The sequence below is a fragment of the Trematomus bernacchii genome, unplaced genomic scaffold (genome assembly GCF_902827165.1).
Source record: "Trematomus bernacchii unplaced genomic scaffold, fTreBer1.1, whole genome shotgun sequence".
NCBI classification, from domain to species: domain Eukaryota; kingdom Metazoa; phylum Chordata; class Actinopteri; order Perciformes; family Nototheniidae; genus Trematomus; species Trematomus bernacchii.
In genome coordinates, this window is record NW_022987869.1 from 4440598 (window position 1) to 4467023 (window position 26426).

At 42.3% G+C, this 26426-nt stretch overlaps 2 protein-coding genes across 4 annotated transcripts in view; both read left to right on the plus strand.

Annotated features, from left to right (window-relative positions):
- hoxb3a (homeobox B3a) overlaps positions 1–26426 on the plus strand; it is a 61459-nt gene that overhangs the window by 1815 nt on the left and 33218 nt on the right. Inside the window, exons 1-2 of one of the 3 annotated variants that reach the window (XM_034113564.1) lie at positions 8339–8426; positions 20816–21148. The gene's annotated coding sequence lies outside the window, so the exon portion shown is untranslated. The other 2 variants (XM_034113563.1, XM_034113565.1) reach the window with 2 other exon arrangements.
- Positions 13628–19008, plus strand: hoxb4a (homeobox B4a). Its single transcript, XM_034113569.1, has 2 exons — positions 13628–15551; positions 17117–19008. Exons 1-2 carry the CDS (start codon positions 15089–15091, stop codon positions 17392–17394), a joined length of 741 nt encoding a protein of 246 aa, XP_033969460.1. The 5' UTR covers positions 13628–15088; the 3' UTR covers positions 17395–19008.

A 26426-nucleotide genomic window follows, 5' to 3' on the forward strand; every position in this document is an offset into this window, starting at 1 on the left:
TCACACATTAATAAGGAAAATAGGACATGGAATAAGTAGGTCACGTGACTCAACAATTCTCCAAATAAACAATATAATCTTCTTCTAAAATGTTAAATGGAAACTATATATCTAAATTCCACAACTCATATCCGTTTAAAATCTGTGATAGTATTCGTTTCTGCAATATGGATAGGTAATACCATTAAAAGTGTCTTACAAATTAAAATGTAATGTAAATGTATTTGACCTATTGTATCTGTCTGTAACGGTATCACTACTGTTTCAAACCGTAATTAGACACATTATAGCATTATGTGTCGATAACGCCAACCAAAATATGCTTTAGAAATATATGTTTTATTAAGGGTGAAACTGGAAGTAAAATGTGCACCCCCCCCCCTTTAGATCTGTAGCACCTCGCCACTCTCTCCCCTCTGATGTCTGAAGCAGGACTCGAACTGTCAAACAGGCCGGCTACCAGTCACGCGGCGCCGTGCTCTCCTCGGTTTCTTATTGCTTAGATCCATCATGTAAATTGTTTAATGTCTCGTGCCAGGGCGCACGTTCATATTTCGCTAAATACCAAACGGAGTTTCGAACATTTTCAGTCACTATATGGTGTCCCTCGCTTTCTGCTAGAGAGTTATCAGACGATCCCTGAGGGGAAACTGTCCATGAGACAAGCTACGTCACAATGAGACAATTCAATTAATAGTTCTCATTTTGTGTTCGGGTGAAACCGCAACATGGCGCCCTGCAGAGGCCGACAAATGGGATACAGAGTGTTGAGTGCCTTATCAGAATTGGCACACAATACAAAAGGAACCATGGCTGACTGAAATCAGACACGGTGTCTCATATAATTAATTTAGGCAGAACATGTAATAAAAAGTAGCAGACTGCATCCAGTCAGGGATATGAAATGCGGGTAAACCTCCAGGAAAATAAAGTAGTCAACCTGAAATTAAACTGCATATTTTTCGTCCAAATGCAGGCTTAGTTTTATGGAATATTGTGTTATCAAAAAATGGGTGTTTCTCATGAAGTAGAAACTTTAACGCACACGTCTGTCCGTGTCCTACTCTATTTTTAAAGTAGGCTAAGTGTCATTTTATTTAAATATAAGCACCTCTTTTTAGAATATCACACTGTAAGTAACCCTAAACTTAACCTGTTCTCACAGTGTTTATGTAGAGTACTTCACGTCTGAGTGTAAGCCTCCCTGCCATGACCACACAGTTAATCCGGAGTCTAATAAGAGAGGAGGATTGTGCTCTCAAACTCTCATTTATTATGCTCTCTTTACGCATGAAGCCGGCCTGCTGCAATGCTGCGCCAGGCTGGGCATTCCTGGCGCTGCCCTCCGCCTTCTAAAAGATGTTTCAAAAGAATGTATTTCAGAGACAGGCACGAGATGGGATAATGGAGGAAGACGTTCTTTTTCTTTTTAAAAGTCTTCTCTGGTTAGCTATGGAGACAAACAAGTAAATGTTCTTACTACACATGCTACGACACATTTGACTCAAAACCAATTTGTTCTTCTGGAAATAAAAACCCAGGAGGTACTTTAAAAGAAAAAGGCAAAGATATTTGTTTTTACTATAAAGTCAAACAAATTATAATGTGCCCATACAAAGTCAGAAGAGAGTTTCGATTCCCAAATTATAATTGCCCTTTAAATAAAAAGGTTGATCTCTCTTGTCTTGTGATTATACCACATTATTCCAATATGAAGATAACAATATAAATACAAATAATAAAAACAATACAATTATTATTTTGTGCGTAATTTATGCGTAATTGTGTCCAGTATATGTTTTGCATGTCACCCTCACGACGAAAATGGATTGTGTACATCCGGTGTGTGTGTGTGTGTGTGTGTGTGTGTGTGTGTGTGTGTGTGTGTGTGTGTGTGTGGGGCCGCCTGGGTCCTTGAGGAAGTTTCAGTTCAGTAAACAGGAAGGCGCAAAAAAGTCCACATTTCATTTTACATCAACTTCCTCCTTTTAATGATGATACAGGAACACTCCCACCAGCAACCCCACTCCCAGGCCTCTCAACACACACACACACACACACACACACACACACACACACACACACACACACACACACACACACACACACGCACACACACACACACACACACACGCGCGCGACACAAATGTAGTTCCTCTCCATGTCGGGGTTATAGAGGGAGGCTGGTTCATGGGAAGGTGCAGCTCTTTTGTTTTTGGGCTGTGTATCATCTGTTTCCCGTGTGTGTACACAGGGCAGCTCCAGCCTGCAGAGCCGCCTCTCCTCACCATTGTGTGTGTGTTCTGTGCATTATGGGTATTATGTGTAGGGCTTGCTGCTCCTTTGAACCTGTCCAGGCTGTCACAAGGCGCTGACTTTGGCTTTGCAGTGTGTGTTGGTGATGATGAGTGGGGTGAGTAACTCCTGCCACTGGTGCTTTTTTTATTTCAAGGTGTGTTTGCTATGTGTGTGACTCACAGGCTTTGGGAAGAGGGGTGTGTGTTTGGATGGTATAGCAGAGGGGACTGAGTTGGGCATGGGAAGGTCCTTTGAGGATCTTTACGCACTTGTGTGTGACGTTTCTTTTTTGTCTAATTTGGCCTTAAATTCATATTATATTTATATGATATTTGAGTGAGGATATAGTGAAGCGTAGTCTATAAAAAAAACATATATATAGGCTTACCTATTCCATATCCTTTGAAAAGGTGTGTGTGTGTGCGTATTTGTCACACACACGCACTTTCTTCAGTCGCAGCATCTCATGTGATTGCTTTGCGTTTAAATCGGCATTTGTGAGGCCTTAATGTCTCTGCATACTGATAGGGGTGAACCGCGCGGCCACGGCTCATGAATTATGCACGAGCAGGAGTCACCGCGAGGTCAGCAGACAGGCTCGAGCCACGGAGGAGCGCAAAGTGAAGATGGCACATACCCCCCCCCCTCTTGTGTGTGTGTGTGTGTGTGTGTGTGTGTGTGTGTGTGTGTGTGTGTGTGTGTGTGTGTGTGTGTGTGTGTCTGTTCATTTACTTCAACAACACAGGGGAAAGGAATGAACAACTGGCTGCTTTTATTTATCTGTCAGTGTTCCCCACTTCCGGGTGAGAAGGGGGGGATGTTTACCTGAAACAAACTAAAAACTTCCACAATTGACAGCAGGGTAAACAAAAACAAGCCAAGCCCAACACCAGATACATGGGGAAATATCCTATTACGAACAACAAAATACAATCTTTATCATTTTAAAGTGCATACATTATATTGCATCAACTGACTACAGTCTTAAAAACTAAACTTCGACACCTGGACGAAGTTCTTCTGGACTTCATTCTGAAATGTGAGCTGTGAACAGGCACCTGTACCAGAGCCGCGGTGATCATACAACCAGAATAGCTTTTGTTTGCTTTGCCGATGAAAGGCTGATAACCCTGCACATATTTAAAGATACAGGTCATGGGGGGGGGCGTTGTGTTTATTTGTTCAGGTTATGCCGCGTTCAATGCACGCCTCAGTTACGCTGACAAATAGACTATAGGGATGTTAAAATTGGATTAAAACCAACCAATCAATCAACCAATTTATTTATTTTGTCCAATATCACTGAATAGACATTTGTCTCAGGGGGCTTTAAATGGTCTACAGAAACCCTCTGAAAACATCTTTAAATGTGTTTATATGTACTATTGCTACTCGGGCGGTATGGTGGATTTAGACTTAAAGACAAAACAATATGTCGAATGAAGGATATAATTAATGCAAAAGAAACAACTAAATATATTGACTTTTAAACAACAATGTGTAACTTATCAATTATCTATTGGGTTACATTTGATCGGTGAAAATACAACTAATACTAATAGGCTACTATAATACTACTACTGCTACTCTACTACTACTACTATAACTATGCCTATACTGCTAATACTACTACTACTACTACTACTACTACTACTACTACTACTACTACTACTACTACTACTACTACTACTACTACTACTACTACTACTCAGTGGCGTTGATGACAACATGAGGCCTATGTGACATTTTTGGACAGTGCACGTTTGTGTCTTCTAACGTTGCAATTGTGTTTTTCTTACTGTGCATATAAATCGTACTCATTTGTTAGTCAACATTTCTTTGTGCAGGCTGTTTTTTCATAATTTCTTTTTGAAAGATAAGGATTTTTTAAAGTGATTTGGACAAAATCAGCCATTTAAAAAAAGTGGGACATGTTGTCCCTACATGACACCTATACTGCTACTGAATAAATAGATACATCATAATATAAACATTAATTATAATAATAATATTTCATAACTCTCCTGCTTTACTACACCATAATGGATGAACAGAAGCCCACTTTTCTTTAATCGCCCTTCCATTTGAAATAGTTTAAAAGGTTATATAACCTAATTCCTCTGTGTTATTGTATGGAGCATTATACATCAAAGCAATTCTTGTTTTTTTCAAACCTCCTTGGCAATAACCCTGATTCTGATTCTGATGGTTTCACTGTGCGCCACATATATTCTCCCACAGAATGCAGCTCTCTCGCGCCGCCACCAGAGCCCGCTTTAGACCAGGGCAGAGAGCTCGAGAGCCCCCGCGAGCCCCTCTCTGTTCCGACCTCCCTCCCAGCACGCGCCCCCGTCCTTTAGAATCCTAACTGACGATAACCTGCAGCACCCCCGCCCCTGTCTCGCTGTTAAAATACACAACTGTCACAACTGTCACCGTGTTTCCAGCTGATTAATGGAGAGAGGTTCGAGTATATCTGGAGCTGTAGGTAGCCTACTCTCTACAGAGAGAGAGGTAACAAATGCCACCTTGGAGGCAATTAATTCCTGCTCTTTTAGGCGCTAAACAGGAGTGCCAACAGTGCCATAAAACGCCAATGTCCACACATTTTGCAAAACGCTGATTCCTAATCCAGCTGAACAGCAACAGGCTTAGTGTAAAACACAACCCTGGCAAACATCCAGATATAGAATACACTGACAGTGTCCTCTCCTGCTCATGTCCTTCTGCCTGAGGGCAAGGGAACAGCCTGGCTGGAAGTCAGAGCTGATAGTCAGCCTCCAGTACGGGTTCACCAAGTTGAAGGATCAAAAGTTCACCATCGTGCGTGAGTTCCGCCCTCGCCTCTCCTCACTCACTCCAGGCCAATTGCTGTATGTCAAAGGCAAAAAAGGGAGGGAGAGAGAGGAGCGAGTGGGTAGAGATGAGAGAAATGATAGCAGGAGGCAAAGGAGAGGTGAAGGCCTGACCTTCCCTTCCCTTCCCCGGTAACAAAAGCAAAGCTCCCCCCCCCCCCCCCCACCGGCGCAATGTACAGAGAGAGATGAAGGGAGAAGAAAGACAGGAAAAATGGAGGGGTGGAAGGTGGTGGTGGGAGAGCGGAAGGTATTCGGTGACATGGAGGTGGGTGGATGGCTGGGGGGTGCAGGTGTTTGGCTACACATGTGGTTCACACCGGCTAACATTTGTGTTTCATGGAGTCACTTTCTGCTCTGACTGTACAGTGGGATATTTGGCTTCACTGAGCTGAAGGAAACAGATAACTGAAGCATAAAGCATCAAATGACAAATGACATGTAATGCATAAAGGCCGCAAGGTAGAAACAAATATCACCATAAATATTCAATTAAACTAGCCATATACTAATGTAGGTGGTTGATTTCAAATAGTATATTTTTTATCCCCACAGTGAAGCCCTTTTCTCAGATGCTACAACAAATAAAATAAAATAATAATAAAAATAATAATTTCCACGTAACATGTGTCCAGCACATAGAACATTATATATAATCATAGTAATGATAAAGAACAAAAATAAGAAGAAACACTAGTTGATACAATACAATTTACTTTTTTTTATTTGTTTTTAAATGAGCAAAACCAAACATGTGCAACCAGCCTCTATCAAGTTTTTCATCTAGACCAAAATATCAAATGACAAAACAATGTTGTAAAAACACTGTGTGTGTGTGTGTGTGTGTGTGTGTGTGTGTGTGTGTGTGTGTGTGTGTGTGTGTGCGTGCGTGCGTGTGTGTGTGTGTGTGTGTGTGTGTGAGTGTGTGTGTGTGTGTGTGTGTGTGTGAGTGTGGTGTGTGTGTGTGTGTGTGTGTGTGTGTGTGTGTGAGTGTGTGTGTGTGTGTGTGTGTGTGTGTGTGTGTGTGTGTGTGTGTGTGTGAGTGTGTGTGTGAGTGTGAGTGTGTGTGTTTATGGTGCTAGCATCTATTTATATTTCGCCAAACAATTTCAGAGAGTAAAGCAAAGCAGAGCTCTTCCTCTCCTCAGCCTTATCAGCTGAACCCTGTCAAAAAGACACTCTTATCTCACAAACCATCCACAAAATATTACTTTCCTTATCTGATTTTTCCACTGCATGATTAATGTCTGCTCCTGTTGACTTTTCTAACTGAGAATGATGATCTAACATTCTTCTTCTCCCATTGTCATTATGTCCCTTTGTTCATTTTTGTATCATTTTTATTTTCAATAATGGAATAGATCATAATTACAATATTGCTAAAAAAACATCAAATAATAATAATAACTTCAATCCAATGTCCAAATCCCCTTATTTATTTATTTTACAAACTTGTCCTCCAACTACAAAAACTCCCAATCGTTTAATCTCAGCTGCTGTTGAATTGGACACATATTGTTGGAGCGATGCTTTATGGTTAAATGAGAGAGGGGGGGAGAGCGGAGTGGAAATGAGTCGCAGCAGAGGAGCAAAATGATAATTAAGTAAATAAATAATCCGTTTATTGACGTAAACACACAGCAGAAAGGTAATGGGTGAATAACTGCATTACAGAATCCGTCTGCAGTTCATCCTGAGTTCAGCAAATTAACTCGATCTAGGAACGGGTTTTCACTGGCCATGGGATTTAATAACCTAACCTTAAAACGCAACGCATTTATCTGTCTCCTTTCCTATCAGTGGTGGAAGAAGAACTCATATAATATATAAAAGTATAAATACCAAAATGGAGAAATACTCAACATTTTACGTGAATGTACAAAAGTATTAAGAGCAAAGTATACTTTATCTAAAAGTATACTCATTAGGCAGAATGACCATTATGGAATAATCTAAATCACGCATTGGTTATAATTAGCTATTCATTGTAATGAACATGATTGAAATGTTGCAGCTGGTAAACCATACTTTAATATGAATAAGAAAAATAACCTGCAAAATATCTGATATTGTTAGATAAAAGTATTGAAGATACAATATATGCCTCCAAATTGTGGTGGAGTAGCCTAGTATAAAATAGCAGAAAAAGTACTCGATAAAGTATTTTAAAACTGTATACAGTAAATACTTTCCATTGCTGTTTTCTATGTGTAGCTTATATGATACCTTTAGGATATTATTCACAAAAATATATAATGGAAAACTAAATGGAAAATAATAACACATCAGTTTCTGAATCAGTGATGAAATGTGGAAATAACAGGAAAATAATAGTAGTGAAATGAGGAGGGATACGTGCAGTGAACTCGATACAAATCCCTCCGCACAGAGTCGAATCACATGAAAATAAATCCACCTGATCGCTCCCTGTCTGATCTCCAGCCTCTCAAAGCCGAATAAGTGCTCCACGCGGAGGGTTTTATACAATAACGCAACACATGATTCCTGCCAAATATTCCTGTTTAACTCGGGAGTGATGCTGCGGGTTCACGAGTCAGCGTGCACGGCGGCGGTGTCATTTATATTTATACAACAAAAGGGAAAAAGGAGAAATGATCCTGGGAGAAAAGAAAAATCTGGAGAGAGAAAGAACCCCCCCTCCTCCCCTCCTCTTTTCACATCTACTGACCATTTTTCTTCAAAGTAATGACTCCAACTCAATGTAGTATGACGGAGAGGGAGAGAGAGGGAACAGAGTGACAGAAGGGAGTGAGAGAGAGGTGGAAATGGCTTAAAGAAAGGGTGTGGAAAGAGGGGAGGGGGGGTGAGGAAGGGAGGTAGAGAGGGGGGGAGGTTTGGTTCTGCTTGGGGTGAATGGGAGGTCAGCGCGTCTCAGCAATATTAAAATGTGTACCGGGGACGCGGAGTGACACGCCTCGTCCGTTAAACAAAGAGTGTGCCAAACTGGCAGATTAATTTGAAAACTTGAGTCCTTGCACACACACACACACACACACACACACACACACACACACACCACACACACACACACACACACACACACACACACACACACACACACACACACACACACACACACACTCACACACACACACACACACACACACACACACACACACCACACACACGCACGCACACGCACACAACCCATCACAACACTTAATGCCTTAAAGAGCCCACAGTCTCCACAGCAGCCCTGCTCGGTCTCCCTCAGCCCCAAACCGCTCGCTGTAACACCGGGAAACTTTCACGGTAAGGGGGGGGGGGTTCCGTTTACTTTTAACGCCAATTTGGTCGGGTCATTACGCGCGACGTGCCGCTTTGTTTCTGATGGAATATCACCTTTAAATTCTAACTACACCGTCTTATTTATAGTTTTTAAAAAAAAAATATTCTGAGCGATGCGTTCCAGATACAGTCGCGTTTACCGAGTGCGCGTGTGCGCGCGCAACAAACGTGGATGTCGGTGGATATGCAGGAATTGTTCAAGAAGAATCCTGGAGAGGTAAAAAAAACAAAAACCTGTGGCGTTGGAGGAAGAGAGAGTCGAGGAGCCGAGGCGTGAAGAGGAAGGATTCTCTGCGCAGAGACAAACCGGAAATAAAGAGCGGAGCACAGCTGAGTTGGAAATGGAAAGAAGAAGCAGAAGAAGAAAAAAGAAGAGGAAAATATAATATCTCTGTAAAGAGGGAAAATGGCTGAGAGACGCAGAAAGGATCCGCAGAGTGAGAGGAGTGAGTACAACAGAGGAAGATCCTCATACAATGTGTGTGTGTGTGTGTGTGTGTGTGTGTGTGTGTGTGTGTGTGTGTGTGTGTGTGTGTGTGTGTGTGTGTTTCTATTAGTGTGTGCGTGGCAGGTGCTTTCCCCATGCTGGGAGGAAGAGGAAGACCACGTGCTGCCCCCCCCCTCCTCTTCCTCCTCTTTCCATGACACTTATATTTACATTATTCATATTTTTGAGGCTGTGTGATCTGTCTGTTTTATGCAAGGGTTTTCCTACATGTACTTTCATGAAGCCTCCATTTGTGACGTCACGGTGCACCGTAGACATTTTGGAAATAATTCAGTTTGTTATACAATAATTAAGGCTGGTTATGGTACACTGAAAACAACTGGTTGATTTAGATTAAATGTATTATGTCAAAATAATTCACACGTATTCGGTTAGTTGAAAGCTATAGTATTTATTTGACACTAATATTTTTCCTTTTAATTAACCAGTCATTTGAAATCTGTTGAAATAATACATTTAATTATAGAATTTTTTTCAGTGAATGCAGCTTTTAGTCAACCTCTTCTGCTCTAGATACACAAACAAACAAACAAACACACACACACACACACACACACACACACACACACACACACACTATCCCCAACATGGCTACCAAGGGTGAAGGCTAGGTCGTGGAGGAAGGTTAGAGGTCATGGACAACTTTCTCCCCCAAATAGTTTGAACATTTTAACCCATTTTGCAATACTTCTATATCCTAATGTCACACAGCTACATTGCTGGAGATATGGTCATATTCCCCACGTGGCATAATGACACAGTGTGCATGAATGAGATCTGTTTTCAACGGTTTCTGCTCTCGCTGCAGTTGTATGTGCAGATGTGTGGTCTCAGCTGTTAGTGTGTGAGGTAGTTTGCAGTGGTTCCAGCGGTTTGGTTTCCTCTGCTGATTGCTGCTGTCTGCTTCTTTTATTATTAGCGTGAATAAAAGGCTCCCATTGGCCCAGACTTCACGAGCTATTTTGTATGTAATTTTCCTTTTTCACCTCTAATTAAACAATGATATGTTGTGTAAACTGTCATTTGGCCCTTCATTATTTGTATTCGTCAGATTTTTCTATTTTGAGATGTTTCTATTTTACGTTTGTTTATTTTCTACTCTTTTTTAATTTTTTAAATGGTTTTGTTTTAGCATGCTGCTGTAACGAAAACATTTAGTGATCCCAATTTGGGATCAATAAAGTATATCTTGTGTTATTTAATTCTACAAATAAAAGAGCGGATTTAGGGGAATTGTATGGATAAAGTGCAGCATCATGAGGTTAACTAAACCCTCTGCTCTTTCAAATGTACCTGACATTCTGCAGGTTGTTGGCCCTCTATTGTCACATTCATGTACTCCTTTGGATTTATCATCAAACAACTTTGGATTAATACTTGCCATACAGGGGGGGGAGGGGGGGGACGAGACGACGACGACTTTGCATGACAATAACAGGGAATGGATCTAGATATATTTTTCAAACTGCACAAAGGAGCAGGAGCACATTCTCTTCTTCTTCTTCGTTGCCCTGATAGCTTTTTCACCTCGGTCATATTTCAGAGCTCTGACAGAGGGTCGCTGCGGATAATGACGCCTTTAACCCTTCATATGTTCATTTTTATTCTCTCTTTGTGGCTGTAGACAGTTAGGACCCGAGGATGAGAAAATGAAATAACCTTTGTGCAGTGTGTTAGGGTACAAGGTTGAAAACAGATGGACACAAAAAGCTCATTTGATGTAATGTTGCACAGCTGACACATGTTTATTCCTCGAGATATTTACGCATTGCCTGCCAGATCTTTTTGAGGATTTAATCTCCCTATTTATCTCTTTATTATACTAATATCCAGGCTATAGAAACGATGAAATCTTACCTTAACACATGTTCAATGTAATCCATTTTCCAAATCCAAATGATGGTAAGCTTTAGAGAGAGATTGTGTGTGTGTGTGTGTGTGTGTGTGGTGTGTGTGTGTGTGTGTGTGTGTGTGTGTGTGTGTGTGTGTGTGTGTGTGTGTGTGTGTGTGTGTGTGTGTGTGTGTGGTTTGATAACAGGACTAGTGGTTGGTCAGGTGGTGTTTGGTCCTGAAGTCTCTGATAGGTTAGGATTCTTAATATTTAAAATATTGAAATGAACCAAATAGCAAAATAAAGCATTAAGGGTGTTCTTGTTTTTAATTTATTTTTTCAATGCATTTTTATTAATTATTTTTCAACAATCCAAGCAGATGCTTTTAGTCGACCATCAAATATTCCTGTATTATTTTGTTGATGTCATCATACACATATTTTAAGAAAAACACAGAATCAGCTTTTTTGTATACATAAAGGAATTTGTTTTGGTGTAAAATGATGCACACATGAACCTAAAGAGGACCTACATTTCAAAAAGGAGAACATATTGAGCTATATAAAAGCTATTTTATTTTTCCAATAAAAAGTACAATAGGAATAAGACAATTTACGTGCAGCATATCATAATTTAAAGTAGCAAAGATTTGCAGATATAAAACGAAGCCTATCTCAAGTCTAAATCTCTCTCTGTGGATCTCTGGTTGGCACATTGACCTTTACCTGTGGCCGGACGGAAACAATGCCCCGCCCCCCCCCCTCCGTTCACCTGAATGGGGCCTGTTGACAAACTTGACAGAGGGAGGGGAAGTTCCGCAGTCAGACACACCTTGATCGATGCCTGAGGTGGCCCGCGGCTCAACGGGAGGTCAAGGTGAGCAAAAGACACGCACACCTGAGCAGCATAGTATACGATGGATTGTATTGGAACAAAAAATTATAATAAAATAGAAATAATCAGTAAAATAGAAATAGAAATAAAAATGCTAAAAAATATAATAAAAACAGGAGGGATGCCATGCAGGGGCAGATTCGAGGCCGGCTGTCGGAGCCTCTCCCCCGGCCGGAGGAGTCTCGGGGCTACGGGCTCTTACTGTCCGGTTTGGTGATGTATGAGGACTTTTTGGAGGAAACAGAGAACAGCAATATTGCCTGCAGCAGGGAGGGAGTGCAAGTGTCACAAAATCAATGCAGCACAACAAATTACATTGTAAATATGGCAGGAAAAACCTTTTTAAGTTAAAGCACAAAGAGCTTTTTTCCGGAGCATATATTATAGTTTTTATTATTGCTCTTCAATTATCCATTAACTTTCACATTTGAAAGCAACAAAAAATGTAGAATGTGAACTGGTTTGATGCTTAATATATCTAAATTAATCTTTCTGTTTTAATCATGCTTTATTTTATTTCTTTAGTGTAGAAATAAGAATAGCTTGTTATATGAGTGCAGGCCTTTGGTCAGATTCTTTTTTTAATTTAGTTGAATCAGTTTTGGAGTCAGACTGCAATTCATTTACTAAAGTGAAGGACATTTATTCATCGGGCCATCCATTCTTCAGCCGAATCATTCAGAACCCTTTCTGATAGGACAGTGTTCCCGCGTGCCAAGACATTTATCTCTGCTTCCATTACGCAGAGCCCCTTCTGCCAGGATATTTTTTTACTTTTATTTTATTCCTCTTTTGGATGATTACAACTTTACTTTTAATTAAATATTGTGTGGTTGGATGGAAAGCTTTTGAATTTTTTTGTACTTTTATTTTGAATAACACTTTTATTTTAAACGAAATTCAATTGATAAAAAAAGAGATTCAATAGGCAACATAATAATATTTTATTAGCCTATAATTAATACTATTTCACAAAATGAGCCTTGAATCTTTTGTGCATTTTTACGTACATTCATTATTGTTACAAGTTAAGTATAAAAAAAGGTAATAATCCAATGCGTATTACCCCAAATGAGTTATAAATAAGAAAAATATGTCTTTATTTATTTATTTTTAATATATATTTAGCCGTTTTCCATTTAAAGCTGCATATAATAACATTATTTAAAAGGTGACTTTAATTCACTTCAAAAATGAATTTCTTGGTTTTTGATCGTCACTCTGCCTTGTGGGAAGTGTCAGAACATTATAACTTCATCTCACAGATCTCCCCCCCAGCAGTGAGGGGGTCAGGGGTCAGAACAGTACAGATGGATGGAAATATTCCTGCATGGCCTTGACAGGGGGTTTATGAAAGCAATAAGGGTCTATCGACGGAGTGAGCGCGCGCCTCCAGAGAGCCGCTGTCTTCTATATCTACCCTGTAGATCCGGATTTGTGTAAAAATCATTGAAACAATCACAAATTCGCTTCTAGGGGAGTATATAGTGGATTTGAACACGACAGCAGCGATGGATCCAACACGAGGAAGAGAGCTGCTATACGGATCGCTGCTTCATATTAGAATATCAGTCCCAATCACTTTTCAGCAAATATATTCGTATTTATATGACGAGTTTATTGGTGATTATTTGATTTTGAAGCGACTGTTATTGTGTGTCTGTTCTCCCCCAGAGTGATGAAAACTCCCAAGTTTTGTCCATGTTATTTGTTTCGATCATCAAACACTCGTGCAGTTTTAAAGGCCAATTCCTGGTTGAATTGGACTCTTTTTATTTACTATTTTGTCCTGTTGAAAAATGATGCGGTCGACTAGCCTACTGTTCATCTGGGGTGTGTGTGTGTGTGTGTGTGTGTGTGTGTGTGTGTGTGTGTGTGTGTGTGTGTGTGTGTGTGTGTGTGTGTGTGTGTGTGTGTGTGTGTGTGTGTGTGTGTGTGTGTGTGTCTGTATATTCTATTTACTGCAGTGTTTCTTGTTTTTTTAGCCCATTTTATGTTTCGGTACTACATTGTAAAAATGTTTAGGTGAGAATGCTGGGAAAAGAAAGGGACTCCTTGTTTTATAATGTTTTGGGTCTGTTTTCTCTTTTAAAAAATGGATGTAGGCCCTTAAAAGGATCAAAAGGCTGTGTATATATATATGTACAACTGAAGTGTAGTTTTGCAATGGAAATCTAAAGTCCCCGGCTCTTCCCACATATGCCACATATGACATATTTGAAATAAAAGGAAAATACATGCAGTAAAATAGTTCAATGGACCACATGGTTCAAGTTGCATGAAAAAGAAAAATGTGCACATATAAGATATAACAGAATGTACCATTACATACTGTACAGTAGAATAAATACTGTCCCTGTGTGTTACCCGGTTATGCATCATGGTCTGGGAGATTCATTTCCTTTTGTAGGAAAAACAACGACTTGTATCTCTAAAGGGCAAATGCCGGCGCCCAGTGTGAATGTGTAATATGGACTTGCCATGCCAGTGATGTTAATACCGGAAAGTGGAGGCAAATGCACCCTGTTTATTCATGCACGGCAAAGGGCGACTGGATTACTATGCAAGGGGAGTTTTAAAAGTGAAATGTGCGCGTGTAGGAGGAACGCTGCTTTCGAGCCGGTGCTGGATTCCTAATGCAGAGGTCTGCTGGTGATTTAGAAGGCCGTGTAACCTGAATTAGTTGATGAATTTTCTATCGATCCTAAACAAGCCAGATTTATCTCTGACACCGTGCTGCTGCTGCTGGGTGGCGGCGCGGGGCCACTCTCACACTCCCCGTTATTAGGGATTTAAAAGAAGAAGAAAAAAGAGAAAGCTTTGGCGAGCACACACACCCAAATATATACACAGAGGGTGGTGCAGGCGCCACTTTAATTCCCCCCGAGCACTTTCCTCCCTGCTTCTTTTTTTTTTTTTTTAAGTTGCAGCCAGACGCATAACAGGGGAAGGTTTGCATAAAGGGAGGACTTGTCATACTGTTGCTCGTGTGTGTCCTTGCGTGCGCGGATTTTGTCAGACGCGCTTTGTTTTTGTTGTGATTCTGGTTAGGACGGCGTGCGCTCCGATTTGTGGCGGAGGGATACACAGAGAGAGAGAGGGCCCGGGGAGGGAGAGTTTTGAAAAGACTGCGAATGCCCATAAACTGAGGCCATATGATGATGCGCGTGCGGGGGCCCGTGTATATGCTTAATCCCATTTCCTTATCCGGGGTCCGTCCCGGAGGCGCGCCATTGGCCGAGCGCCGTCACGTGGCTTCTTAACTTTGTTCACTTGACAGAAAAGTAGGAGGGTTCAACGGAACAGGAATAACCGAAGAGTAAAGGGATGAGATATAAATTGTAGTTATATATTTTCCGAGTAGGTGCAATTCCACAAAAAGACTGACATTAATGGCCATGAGCTCCTATTTGATCAACTCCAACTATGTGGATCCGAAGTTCCCACCCTGCGAGGAGTACTCTCAGAGCGACTATCTGCCCAACCACTCTCCGGACTATTACAGCTCCCAGAGGCAGGAGCCCGCTGCCTTCCAGCCGGACTCCCTGTACCACCCACAGCCCCCCCAGAACCACCACCAGCCGCGAGTGGAGCCGCCGTACACGCAATGCCATCGCCCGGGACAGCCCGCCTCGGTGGTGATGTCTCCCCGGGGTCACGTCCTCCCCTCAACCGGACTACACGCCACCCCTGTCCCGGAGCTCAGCCACCGCTGCGACTCGGTGACACCCAGCCCGCCTCCGCCCGCGTCTTCTTGCGGCCAAACGCCCAACAGCCACAGCACTTCGTCCCCTACTGGCACTCGGAAGGACCCCGTCGTGTACCCGTGGATGAAAAAAGTCCATGTAAACATCGGTAAGTGCAAACTTCTCTCCCTCTCTCCCCCCTCTCTCTCTCCCCTCGCTGCTGCTTTGTGCAGTCAGCTAGGTGTCCACCGTCACAATCTACGGCTTCCCCTCTCACCGTTTCTCTGCTAGAAGTACAAGAGTAGCCCTTGGGTCGAGATTTACGGTCGTCTGTTTGCAGGGCCAATATAATTACACCCTCCATAAATTTTTATTACACCTCTCCGCTGAGGTGCCTTTTGAAGTCCGATCTCAGGCTCTAATTCCTCGCCTTATGACAACTCAGAGCGAGCCCATAAGTTAGCTTTTATGCTTTGGTAATTTGATTTTAAGTGGCCTGGTTGTATAAACGGTGTACTTTACTCTGTCGAGCCCTTCTTCCCCACTCGTTGTTCCAGGGGAGGGAAAGTTTTATGGCAGCTGAAATATTCATGTTTATGGAGCCGGCCGTAAAACACTAATGTAAAAGCGAAGAGCTGCAGCCTGTTCTGGCTCTCGGTGAGCTTCTAATAGACTCGCTGCCTATTGCTTGTTGGGAGAACCGGAGCGCGCGTTCGCGGGGCGACAAAACGTTTATAAGGCACCGTGATGCGTTCACTGCACCCGGCTGTTTACTCGGTAAGAAAAAAACTATTTCTTGCATTTTAACCTTTGCGGTTAGCTGCCATCGGATTCCATTGCAAAGTGTTTGCTTTGGGTAAGCTATTTGTTGAATCAGTTGGTGATTTAGCCCCCCCCCCCCTCCCCTCCCCTCCCCTCCCGACAACACCTTCATTTTCAACCACTGAAAGAAAAGGCTCCGGACTGCGTGTGTTTCTGGCTGATTTGACGTATTTTTACGGGATTTTTTGCACGAATGTGTCAAAACTGCAAGACAATATATGAGCTTTCGGAAATGCGTCCCTGCATGGCCCCCCATTTTCGAATCACAACATTTGGACACAGCGTCAGGATTCACACCGCCGCAGGGCCTTCACTGACACCTGACAACATGTTCACTGCGAAGGCAGAGTCAACAATCTGTAGTTTAAAATCGGCTGGAACAGCTGCATGTGGACATGTATTTGTGGTAGGGTTAAAGAGGACTGCTATCATTACAGATGATGTCAAGGTTGCAGCCTTTTTATTGTACAATGTGTCCAGCCGCGGCTTTATTCCTCCTCCATGCTCATAATGCATTTTTATTTCTTCATGTGGCTTTATCTGCTGTTTTTTTAATTACCATCTGGCTACTGTGTCGCTTCCTGTTTAATGACCCAGATATAATATATATAAAATATAAGCCAGATAACAAACAGTCGTATTCAGTGCAAGCCAATATTGTGCTGACAACTATTGTGTCTTTGTCTTTTAATTCACATTATAATGTTGCACTGTGGAAAACATGGCTTTAGCTCAGCTTAATAGTTGCTTTACTACATATTGTTGTTGTTGTTGTTGTTGTTGTTGTTGTTGTTGTTGTTATTATTATTATTATTTATTATTATTATTATTATTATGCTATATTTTGGACGTGATTGCATGGTGTTTTTATTCTCAAGACAATAATATTGTGACGCTCTTTTATTCCCACAGTGAACGCGAACTACTCAGGGGGGGAGCTGAAACGCTCGCGGACGGCCTACACGCGCCAGCAGGTCTTGGAGCTCGAGAAGGAGTTCCACTTCAACCGGTACCTGACGCGCAGGCGCAGGGTGGAGATCGCGCACACGCTGTGCCTCTCGGAGCGGCAGATCAAGATCTGGTTCCAGAACCGGAGGATGAAATGGAAGAAGGACCACAAGCTGCCCAACACCAAGGTCCGCTCCGGGGCCAGCAGCAACACAAACTCCCAGGCTCTGACCGGATCCTAGAGCCGCCCCGGGCCCCTGCAGCCCGGTTCTGTGGTCCGGTGTCAGATTTTTTGTTCCCAAACTGAACGCCGCAGTGGCACCGGAGCCTGCACTTTTGACCGGAATAACGCCCCTGCTCTGGAAGGGGAGAGGGATGTCATTGCCGCATGATGTTACACACTATAATATGACGTTATGATGTGGGAGGGGTGGGGGGAGTGTTCCCATTCACAAAACATGAAATGAACAAAAGTACGCGAAGGAACAAACTGAGAAAATGACCGGCCGCTTCTTTGCTTTTATTCTGTCTGCCCCCACCCCCTGCTTTTTTTAAATGTCTATCTTCTTATTTTTTGTTAAACTCCTCTCTCTCTTCCTCTCACGATAGGCTCAGGATAACGTGCCCTCGTGCGTGAGGTTTATTTTTATTTTCTCAACCCGAGATTTTTTTCTTCTTCTTTTTTGGTGAAGATGGATCCTCGTTTTCATCTTTAATCATGCCAAACTCGGGCCCCATTTGTCATGTTTACTCTGCGGGTACAAAGCAAAGGGGTGAACCGCGGCTCTGCCCATTACCCCCCCTTGCACCCCCCCATCTCCCCCCCACAACCACTACCCCCTCACCCACGCACGTGTGATAAATGGAACTCACGTTTCGTCAAGAGAAGTATTCTTACACACACACGCACACACGCGCACACACACGCTTATAGTACCTACTCTAACATCAAATATTACCTCCGGTATGATCCAATCTGACAGCAGGCAGTTTTCAGTCTTGCTGCTATAATTATTTTTGTTTTGTTGAATGAGAACAATAGCTTTTCAAATTTCTCTTATAGTTATTTTTGAATTCAGTGTTGATTGTAAATGATGCTGAGGACGATAAGGAGAGTTCATGTGGTCCGTTTATTGTTCATGTTGTGATGTAATATACAGGGAATTCAAGTGAAATTAAAACATCTTCCACTACCAATCAAACAGGGTTTATAAAGCTGCCTAAACACTAATATTCAAACCAAAATCCTGGTACTAATAAAACACATTATACACGCAGCACTATAGAATGTACCTATTACCTCAGTTGTACTTATATATTTTTTTATGGTTTTTTTGGTCCTCTATTTTCTATTGCTCGTTCAATGAAGTGACAGCTTTTCGAGCTTTTTATATATTTTTTAAATGTGTGATTATAATATTATTACCTGCAATACAAACGATTAATTTCTTGCATGTGGAAATGTTTAAAATATAATTTAATTTTAGCCAGGGGAATGAGAAAAATAAGGAGCCTTTTGTTGCATGTCTGAATGGATTTAATTGTTATATTTCTTGCTCTTTGTCCTCTCTCCGCACATGTAATGCGCGCACACTTCCTCTTCCTCTTCCCTCTCCCCTTCCTCTGTCTGTCACCTTGTTTTAGATATTTTATTCTGCAAGTGTTTCTCAATTGATGTTATTTTATTTACATTCCAAAGATCAGTTTCTATATGATGATGATGATGCTAACAATTATGCTATTGTTGAACATGTGTTACCTCCTCCGATGTGTCTCTGCTTTTGCCTCCTCAGTGTCTACCTTCCTATTATTTGTAAATAGTTCATAGAAATTTAAATAAATGTCTAAAAATATAATTTCTCTATCCTCCTCTCTTTGTCTCAAAAGTACAAATTGTTTTGCTAACATAAACACACTGAAACATTGACTTTGATGAAATGTATTATGCCAACAGATTTCACTAGGTTGAACCATACGTTATTTAAACGTATTAGTATTGCTTTCAACTAACCTAATACAGTTATGTGAAATGTGTTAACATTGAATTAAAGTCACCTTGTTCAGTGTAAAGGTAGTCATGAGGTTTAGGGTTTTAAAGATCGTCCCTTTTTATTTGTTGTATTGGGACATTTTCCTTTTCTTTCCTATAGCAGGCTCCAGAAAACATATATGTCCTCTTCTCTCTCTGCACATTTAACGTGAAGGATGTATTTAAAGCATATGCACACACAATAAATAATTTCATTTCATTTCACTGTAGCTTTTGCCCATAGCGCGCAGAGACCTGTCTGGAGAAATCAGCAGCGCGCGATGATTAATCTGTCCCGTCCATGAGTGATTTTGGTACATTACGTCCTTTAATCTCGTTTTAAATCACAAACCGTCCCTCCGTTTCACTCCCGTTCTCCCGTTAATTTAACGGCTTGCACCGGCCCGACACAGAGGATAACCCCCCCTCCTCCTCTCCATTCCTTCCTCTGACTCTAAAGGAAAAAAAACCTCCTTTAATGCTTTAATGAGTGTAATTTTGTTTTTTTCCGCTGCTTTCTGGAGCGGGGCTGGTGCGCACACGTGTGTATTATTTTTTATATATTACAAAAGGGAGCGGGCCTGCGCCATAGCTCAAACCCTGACAAGCAAATAGATAATCAACATGACGAATGGCTTCTTTTGTAAGGCGCGGCTCCCGTATTAATTTTCATTTTCTTTTCTTAGAGCAGGTATCGAAAAATATGGAGCAGGAGAGGGGGGAGAACGAGAACATAGCATTCCTCTCGATGAACTTTAAACAAAGAAGTGTGCACCCTAAATTGGTCCGCTCGTATTCCTCGGCCCAGAGAAGATTCCCTATTACTTGTTGGCTGATTCCTCCCTGGGCCTCTGGCCACAGAGACTCCCTCTGCCCATGGATCTGTTTTCTTCCTGTGTGAGAGGCTGCTCCAGCTCCTCCTCAAACACATAGATGTGCTCGCACAAAGGCGCGCACACTGCGCCAAAATGGTCAATCCATGGCCTATTGGGGTTTTAACCGTAATTTTCATTGTTTCTTATAACAGGATTCCCTTTTTTCTTATTAAGAATAATATGTTTGCTATTTGCTTCCAAAGGTGTAATTCCTGTTCAAAGATCCATACATGTCCAGCTTTCTTCTTCTCATCCTCTTTTTTTATTGACTTGGTTTTTTATGGTTTATAATTTTATTTGGCTCATGGTTCTAAGGTGTAATACTCTCTCCTCCACACACAAGATTATATTTGTCCCAATTGTCTTATATTGGACAAACAGACCCCCTCCCAATATTCACACACGTTTTGTATGTGCCTCCACAATAACCCCTGAAGCCCCTGAGCGCTTCGAGTCCGAGTGGAAATAAATGAATTTGCGTGCTATGTGACACCTTGCACAATAACATCCACCGAGGAATCCTTACTCTGTTTTAGCCTCCCTTCATCAGCCGGGCCTTCTGCTGCTCCTGTGAATGGGGAAGCCCACCCCACACCCCTCAACCTTCTGAAAAAGTTCATCGCCATTATTTGGTGGACAGGGCAGAAGGGACGGCACCTCAAGAGAAATGCGAGAATTATACAAGAAACAATCATTAATCACTGGTCCTTCTTTAAACACTTCTTCTCCTTCTTCTGCTTCTCTATTGTCATCCGGCAGCCACACACAAGACCCCTTCTGCCAGGAGAGGGGCAAGGAGCAGAGAGACAGACGAGGAGAAGAAAAAGAAGACGTCTTGGAAACACACCCCTCCCCCCTCCTTCCCTCACACACATAAACAGTCACACCTCCCCTTCCCACCCATCAGCTATTTTTTACACCCAACAAGTATCCTATCATAAGAAACAAAGTTTGTTTCTTCCTCGTTGGAAAGAAGTAAATCCTTCCAGAGAAACTCCACTCCCTGAGCAGAAGAAGAAGTAGAAGAAGAATAGGAAGAAGAAGAAGAAGAAGAAGATGGCCTCGAGGTCTCTGAAAGTGGTGCCATCCAAGGTAAGAACCTAACCTTTTTTATTCTTTAACTGCTCCTGTCTGATGGCTCTGTGGCGTTGTGATGGTTGTATTGCCCCCTGCGCATTTGGTGAGGTCAGGGGTTTATGGCCTGTGGGGCTTTGATTTTAGCGCAGGGACTTCTGGAGTTGCGTGTTTGTGTTGGAAGGTGCGCGTCTGTTAGTGTGTGTTTGCATCTACAAATGACAGGCTTGTACTGATTTCTCGTCAGTTTGCCCAAATGTTCACGTCCCCCCTTTGCTGCGGGGGTGTCACTTCTGCGTCTGTTTGTCACTCATGAGGCATCGAGCATCTGTCGTTGTGTTTTTGCGCATCTTTTACGCACAGGATTTGGTTGCCTTGATGTTTTTAGATTCCACAAGAGGTGTATTTTAATTCACAGGATTTATATAATGCAATTGGGAAGGAAACGTAACACAGTCGCCTATATAGGTTCATATAGCTCCAGTATGTGACAGAATGTGAATAATTCCTGGTTCAACAGAAGCTTATTATGCATTTTGTCCTGGCTGCGTTTCTGTGGTTATAAAGTGTTGCTATGGCCTATAGCTTTTAATGAGATACTGTTGCATGCACGCTTCTTAGAGTGTGTGTATGTGTGCTCTTAATTTGTTGGCCAGGTGCTATCAGGCTGTGGAGACTGCAGTGGGAATATGAATAATACCGCGCTCAATTGGAGAGAGGGATGTAGGGGAGGAGGGGAGGGCGAATAAGAAAAATTAAAAGAACAGGGGGAGCTCTGGTTAATGGATACTCTCTCGGTTGCGCTTCAAAACAATTTACCTCGAAAACAAACGATCTGCAAGCCTCTCCAAATGAACTGCGAACGATCGCCGGTCGCGGTGCGCGCGCTCATCTGCTGAGCCGAGCAGCAGCGCGCTCACTGCTGTTTGACCCCTCCAGAAATCAATCTGCCCGGGATTAAAAATAAAGGGCAGCGGTTCTGGTTGGGGGGGTTCTGGCCTCATGGGGTTACAGGATGTGCGCAGAGGTAAGAAAACACACGAGAGAAAGAAGGGTATCGAAGGAAGAGCAGCGAGAGAGGAGGAGAGAAATCGATGTTCGTGCAGGCAGCGGAGAGGCCGCAGAGGGTTCAACCAGGGGACACGCTTTCCTGACCGATGAGGTCCACAGGCTCTGAAGCCAGAGGCTGACCCGTGTTTACCCCCCACCCCCCTCCACACACACACACACACACACACACACACACACACACACACACACACACACACACACACACACACACACACACACACACACACACACACACACACACACACACACACACACACACACACACACACACACACACACACACACACACACACACACACACACACACACACACACATACCCCTGCCTTCCCCCTTGACCTCGCGAGGCTGCTGGTCCCATCGCTCCCTCGGACATTCCCAGACCTCCGGAGCGCCCCCTGGCCACTTAGTCATAACAGGCCGAGCTCAGGGCACTGTACCCCGGGGGCACGGCGGCCGTATCCCCACTCCCACACCCAGACAGACAGACAGACAGACAGAGCCGGGCAGAGGTCAGCCACAGGCCACTGCTGACTGTCAGCTCAATGAGGCTGTGTTGATGACACTGGCTGAAATGCACCATATTAGCCTTCTGGTTAACATTATATTATAATGTCTTGCCCTTAAAAAATATATATGGTTTTGTACATTTTGCATTAAAGCAGCTCTCCAAGTTTTGATTAATCTGTCATTTGAGAGGAGCTCCTGTCTCTCCCTGAAGCCTGGAGCAGTCTAATACAAGCTGTTGGAGACATGCTAACTTTAGGATGTGCTACGAAAGGTTCAGCCAGTCTGATGTTGGATAGTATTTGGACAGACATGAACCTTGGTGTAAACAGAGGCTGCCCTTCCTGATTGCCTTGCTGAAAAGCTGCTGAGGAGCCTTTTTGTCCTGGCTTGTTCCAGCCATGTTTGCACACTGTATTCAGAGGAATGTTGGGTAGAACACAGCCTCCATTTCCACAAACGGATCCAAAGAAACAAATGGAATACAATGCTTATATTTTCACATATGTTGACCAATTCAGTGATTTGTAGATTATTCACTGGCATAGTGTTGGGGGCTGCTGGATATTTTCCAGCCTGGTAACCTGATCTGCAAAGAGAAAATATCTCTTTGACTGATTAATCAAAGAGACAAAGGCATATGGGGAAAATGCTGTTGGTCAGTTCGTCTCCACCATGCCATGGTTCCTATAGGCTTATCCCCTTCATTTTCAATTTCACATTTCGCAGGGTCTCATCAATGCAACATTATTGTATGTTTTGTGCAATCTTCCCAGTGACTTCCCAATCTTGCAAGACTCACAATGGTATGGTTTGAATTGATCCGTAAAGATGTTGCTTTATTTGAGTCAGCATGCCCTCTGAAACAGCTCTGCATCGCTCAGCTCGATGTCTTACATGCCATTACTGTGACTGTAGTCCATTCACATCAAATGGGAGAGAAGCACTATTTACCAACAGCAAGGTCAGAGGTCACAGCACGTTAGGGATTATGATACCTAAGTGTCAGTACTCCAAAATAGAATAGATTTGATTATTTAGCGTGGACTAAGTATGGTTCTATATATGAATGCTTTTTATTTGATTTAATATTAGCTGAAATGCATTGATTATTTCTAATTGTTGCCGTTATCTTGAAACACTCTTTGTTTTTCAATCCAGCCAAAACACGGTTTAGGTATTGACCAAGTTTCAGTACTCAACACGTCAAGGCCATTAACCATCTCCTACTGACTAACTGCAGGTGTCCTAGACCTAACAGTACACAGAGAACATTGGAACCAAACCACAAGAAGATGCCTTTACAAGCCTGGTGTGGTTTTCTAGCTCCTGCCCTTATGTGTTTTGACGGTTAAATGTGACAATAAATACACATAACTGAGCAGCTTCTTCCAGCCAACATGCACAGAACATGCATCAATACAGCTGAGGATAGTGTGGCATTATGTATGGTGTGATAGAGACTGGCACACTTTGAGGGATTGTCATCACATATTTTAATTGCAGGAAGAACTCATGCCTGAAATGCTTTGAAATAGGTTGCAATGCCCAGCTTGACAAAAGCTGATGCACGTTTAAAAACAAAACAAATGTAAGACAATATAGCAACAAATGCATTCAATACATTTTTGAAACTATGCAATGCATTTTGTGTCAATGAACCTTTGCAGTATTAATGCTCTCTGCTCCATCATGTACACAGAGAGTGTGTGGATCATTTTGTAAAGCGTCTTAGCTGGAATAGAGTCAATCTCATTTCTGCTTTGAGCTCATGCAGGTTCATTAAAATCACACTTGTTAAATGAAAAGTCCTGCTGCTCTGCTGCTGCACAATGCTCACTGAGCTCCAATTTGGTGGAAAAACCCATTAGTTTTGTGATTTTGCAGCCGTCTTATGATGATACCAGAGCTTCGTTCTGCAGCTCGTTGCACTGTTTTCATCTCTGAATGATGATTCATATGTCCAATTGAACTTATTTGGATTAGGAGTTAAGTAACTGGCAAAACGAGCCAGCTCTCACGTGTGGTTACAGAGAGGTTGTTGTCTGATCTGCAGTCTGCTGTCATGGAGATGTGTGAAGGCTTTAGCTGAAGTGTGTTTCAACAGCAGGTTTAGGAAGCTCAGGCTTGCACACAAACACTCATTGAACATTAACTTCTTTTCTGGCCTGGGGAGTCTGGCGGTGGTTTACTAATTACCGGACAAATCTCTCTCTCCTTGCGCTTGTTGCACTAGCCACGTTGCCCGAGAAATATATTATTGTGGAGAGCAGGAGGAGAAGGGAGGTCACGGTGCAGGCGGCGGTCTGCAGGAGGAGGTCGTCACCAGAGATATATGGCTGCCAGGCTTTTACTCCTGCATCGGCTGTGTGTGTGTGTGTGTGTGTGTGTGTGTGTGTGTGTGTGTGTGTGTGTGTGTGTGTGTGTGTGTGTGTGTGTGTGTGTGTGTGTGTGTGTGTGTGTGTGTGTGTGTGTGTGTGTGTGTGAGCCATTACAAAGTAGACATGTATTAAGTATTAAAAGAAAGAGAGCCAAATAGTGGCTGCCAAGTTGCACCACGCGCATTCACAATGTGAGGCTGGTTCAACATAATGCTGTGGAGTGTAACGTCAGTCAATACAGTGTTATAAATGAACAACTAACGAGGATAAATGTGATCATGTTCACAGGAACTGTAGGTGTCTTCGTTTATGTCCTCTTATCCTTTGTCTTTATGAGCCATATGTCGGCAGGAAGAAGATTCTTTATAAAAGGGAGAGTCTGCATCTGAGCCAAAAGCATGAGTGCCTCCTAACTATTGCAGGTAGTCATCAACATATAATCATTATTCTTTGCTCTTGTTCTGTTTTACATCAAATCTGCAGTTGGGTCCCAACCTGGCAACCCACTGGATTTGCATTTTAAAACATTCTAATGGTTGAATGATACATGCATTAGAGCTGGTTTTGGAGTCATGTTATGTCTTTGATTCGGTTCCCTTCACTGTAAAGGGATCCTGCAGTTTGGCAGCATGAGTATCTGTGATGTTGCATTATGGGATGGAGACAAGCAGGCCTACAGTGTGATGACTCTACCATTGTGTCACAGCAGCGCTTATATCCGTTAGATGGAAGTGATAAATAGGCTTCTGTGGCTTGTATGACTAATGGTGCAGCATAAGGCCGCATAGCGTATTGATACTAAAGTATTAAACAACCCAACCTTTTACTTATCAATATTATAATGACAGAGACTGCTCTTTATGTATTTCATATTAGCCTTTGACATAGCAACACGAAAAACGTCCATTTCAAACATTGAATTTGGACCATGACTTTGCTTTATATTTCCCAGTGATAACTTCAATTGATTTGAAGCCTTCAAAACATCTTTCAATGAGGAGGGAAATACAATTGCTAAAAATAAATGTGCAATATTCCAACTTATCAGTGATGCCTACTTGAAATATGCATCATTCTTTATAGGTTTCTCTGTATGAAGATCCAAAGTCCTTTACCACTGAAGACCATTTACTTATAGCGTATACCTGCATTGTATGTGTGCATTGTCCTTATAATAAAGCCAGATGTGACGTGTAATTGCTATATGCATGTGTTTAACTACATATATACAACACAGCATCTTCACAACTATATGTGGAAGAAAATGCCTTCAATATATATTTTAAACATTAAACAAATGCATTATTTGATCCATTTTGCATTAAGCTGGCATGATGT

Bases quoted from the DNA above. Each gene is read 5' to 3' on its own strand.
- hoxb4a (XM_034113569.1), top strand. From the start codon at position 15,089: ATGGCCATGAGCTCCTATTTGATCAACTCCAACTATGTGGATCCGAAG. The intron at 15,552-17,116 runs GTAAGTGCAAAC...TTATTCCCACAG, and splicing joins AAAAGTCCATGTAAACATCG to TGAACGCGAACTACTCAGGG.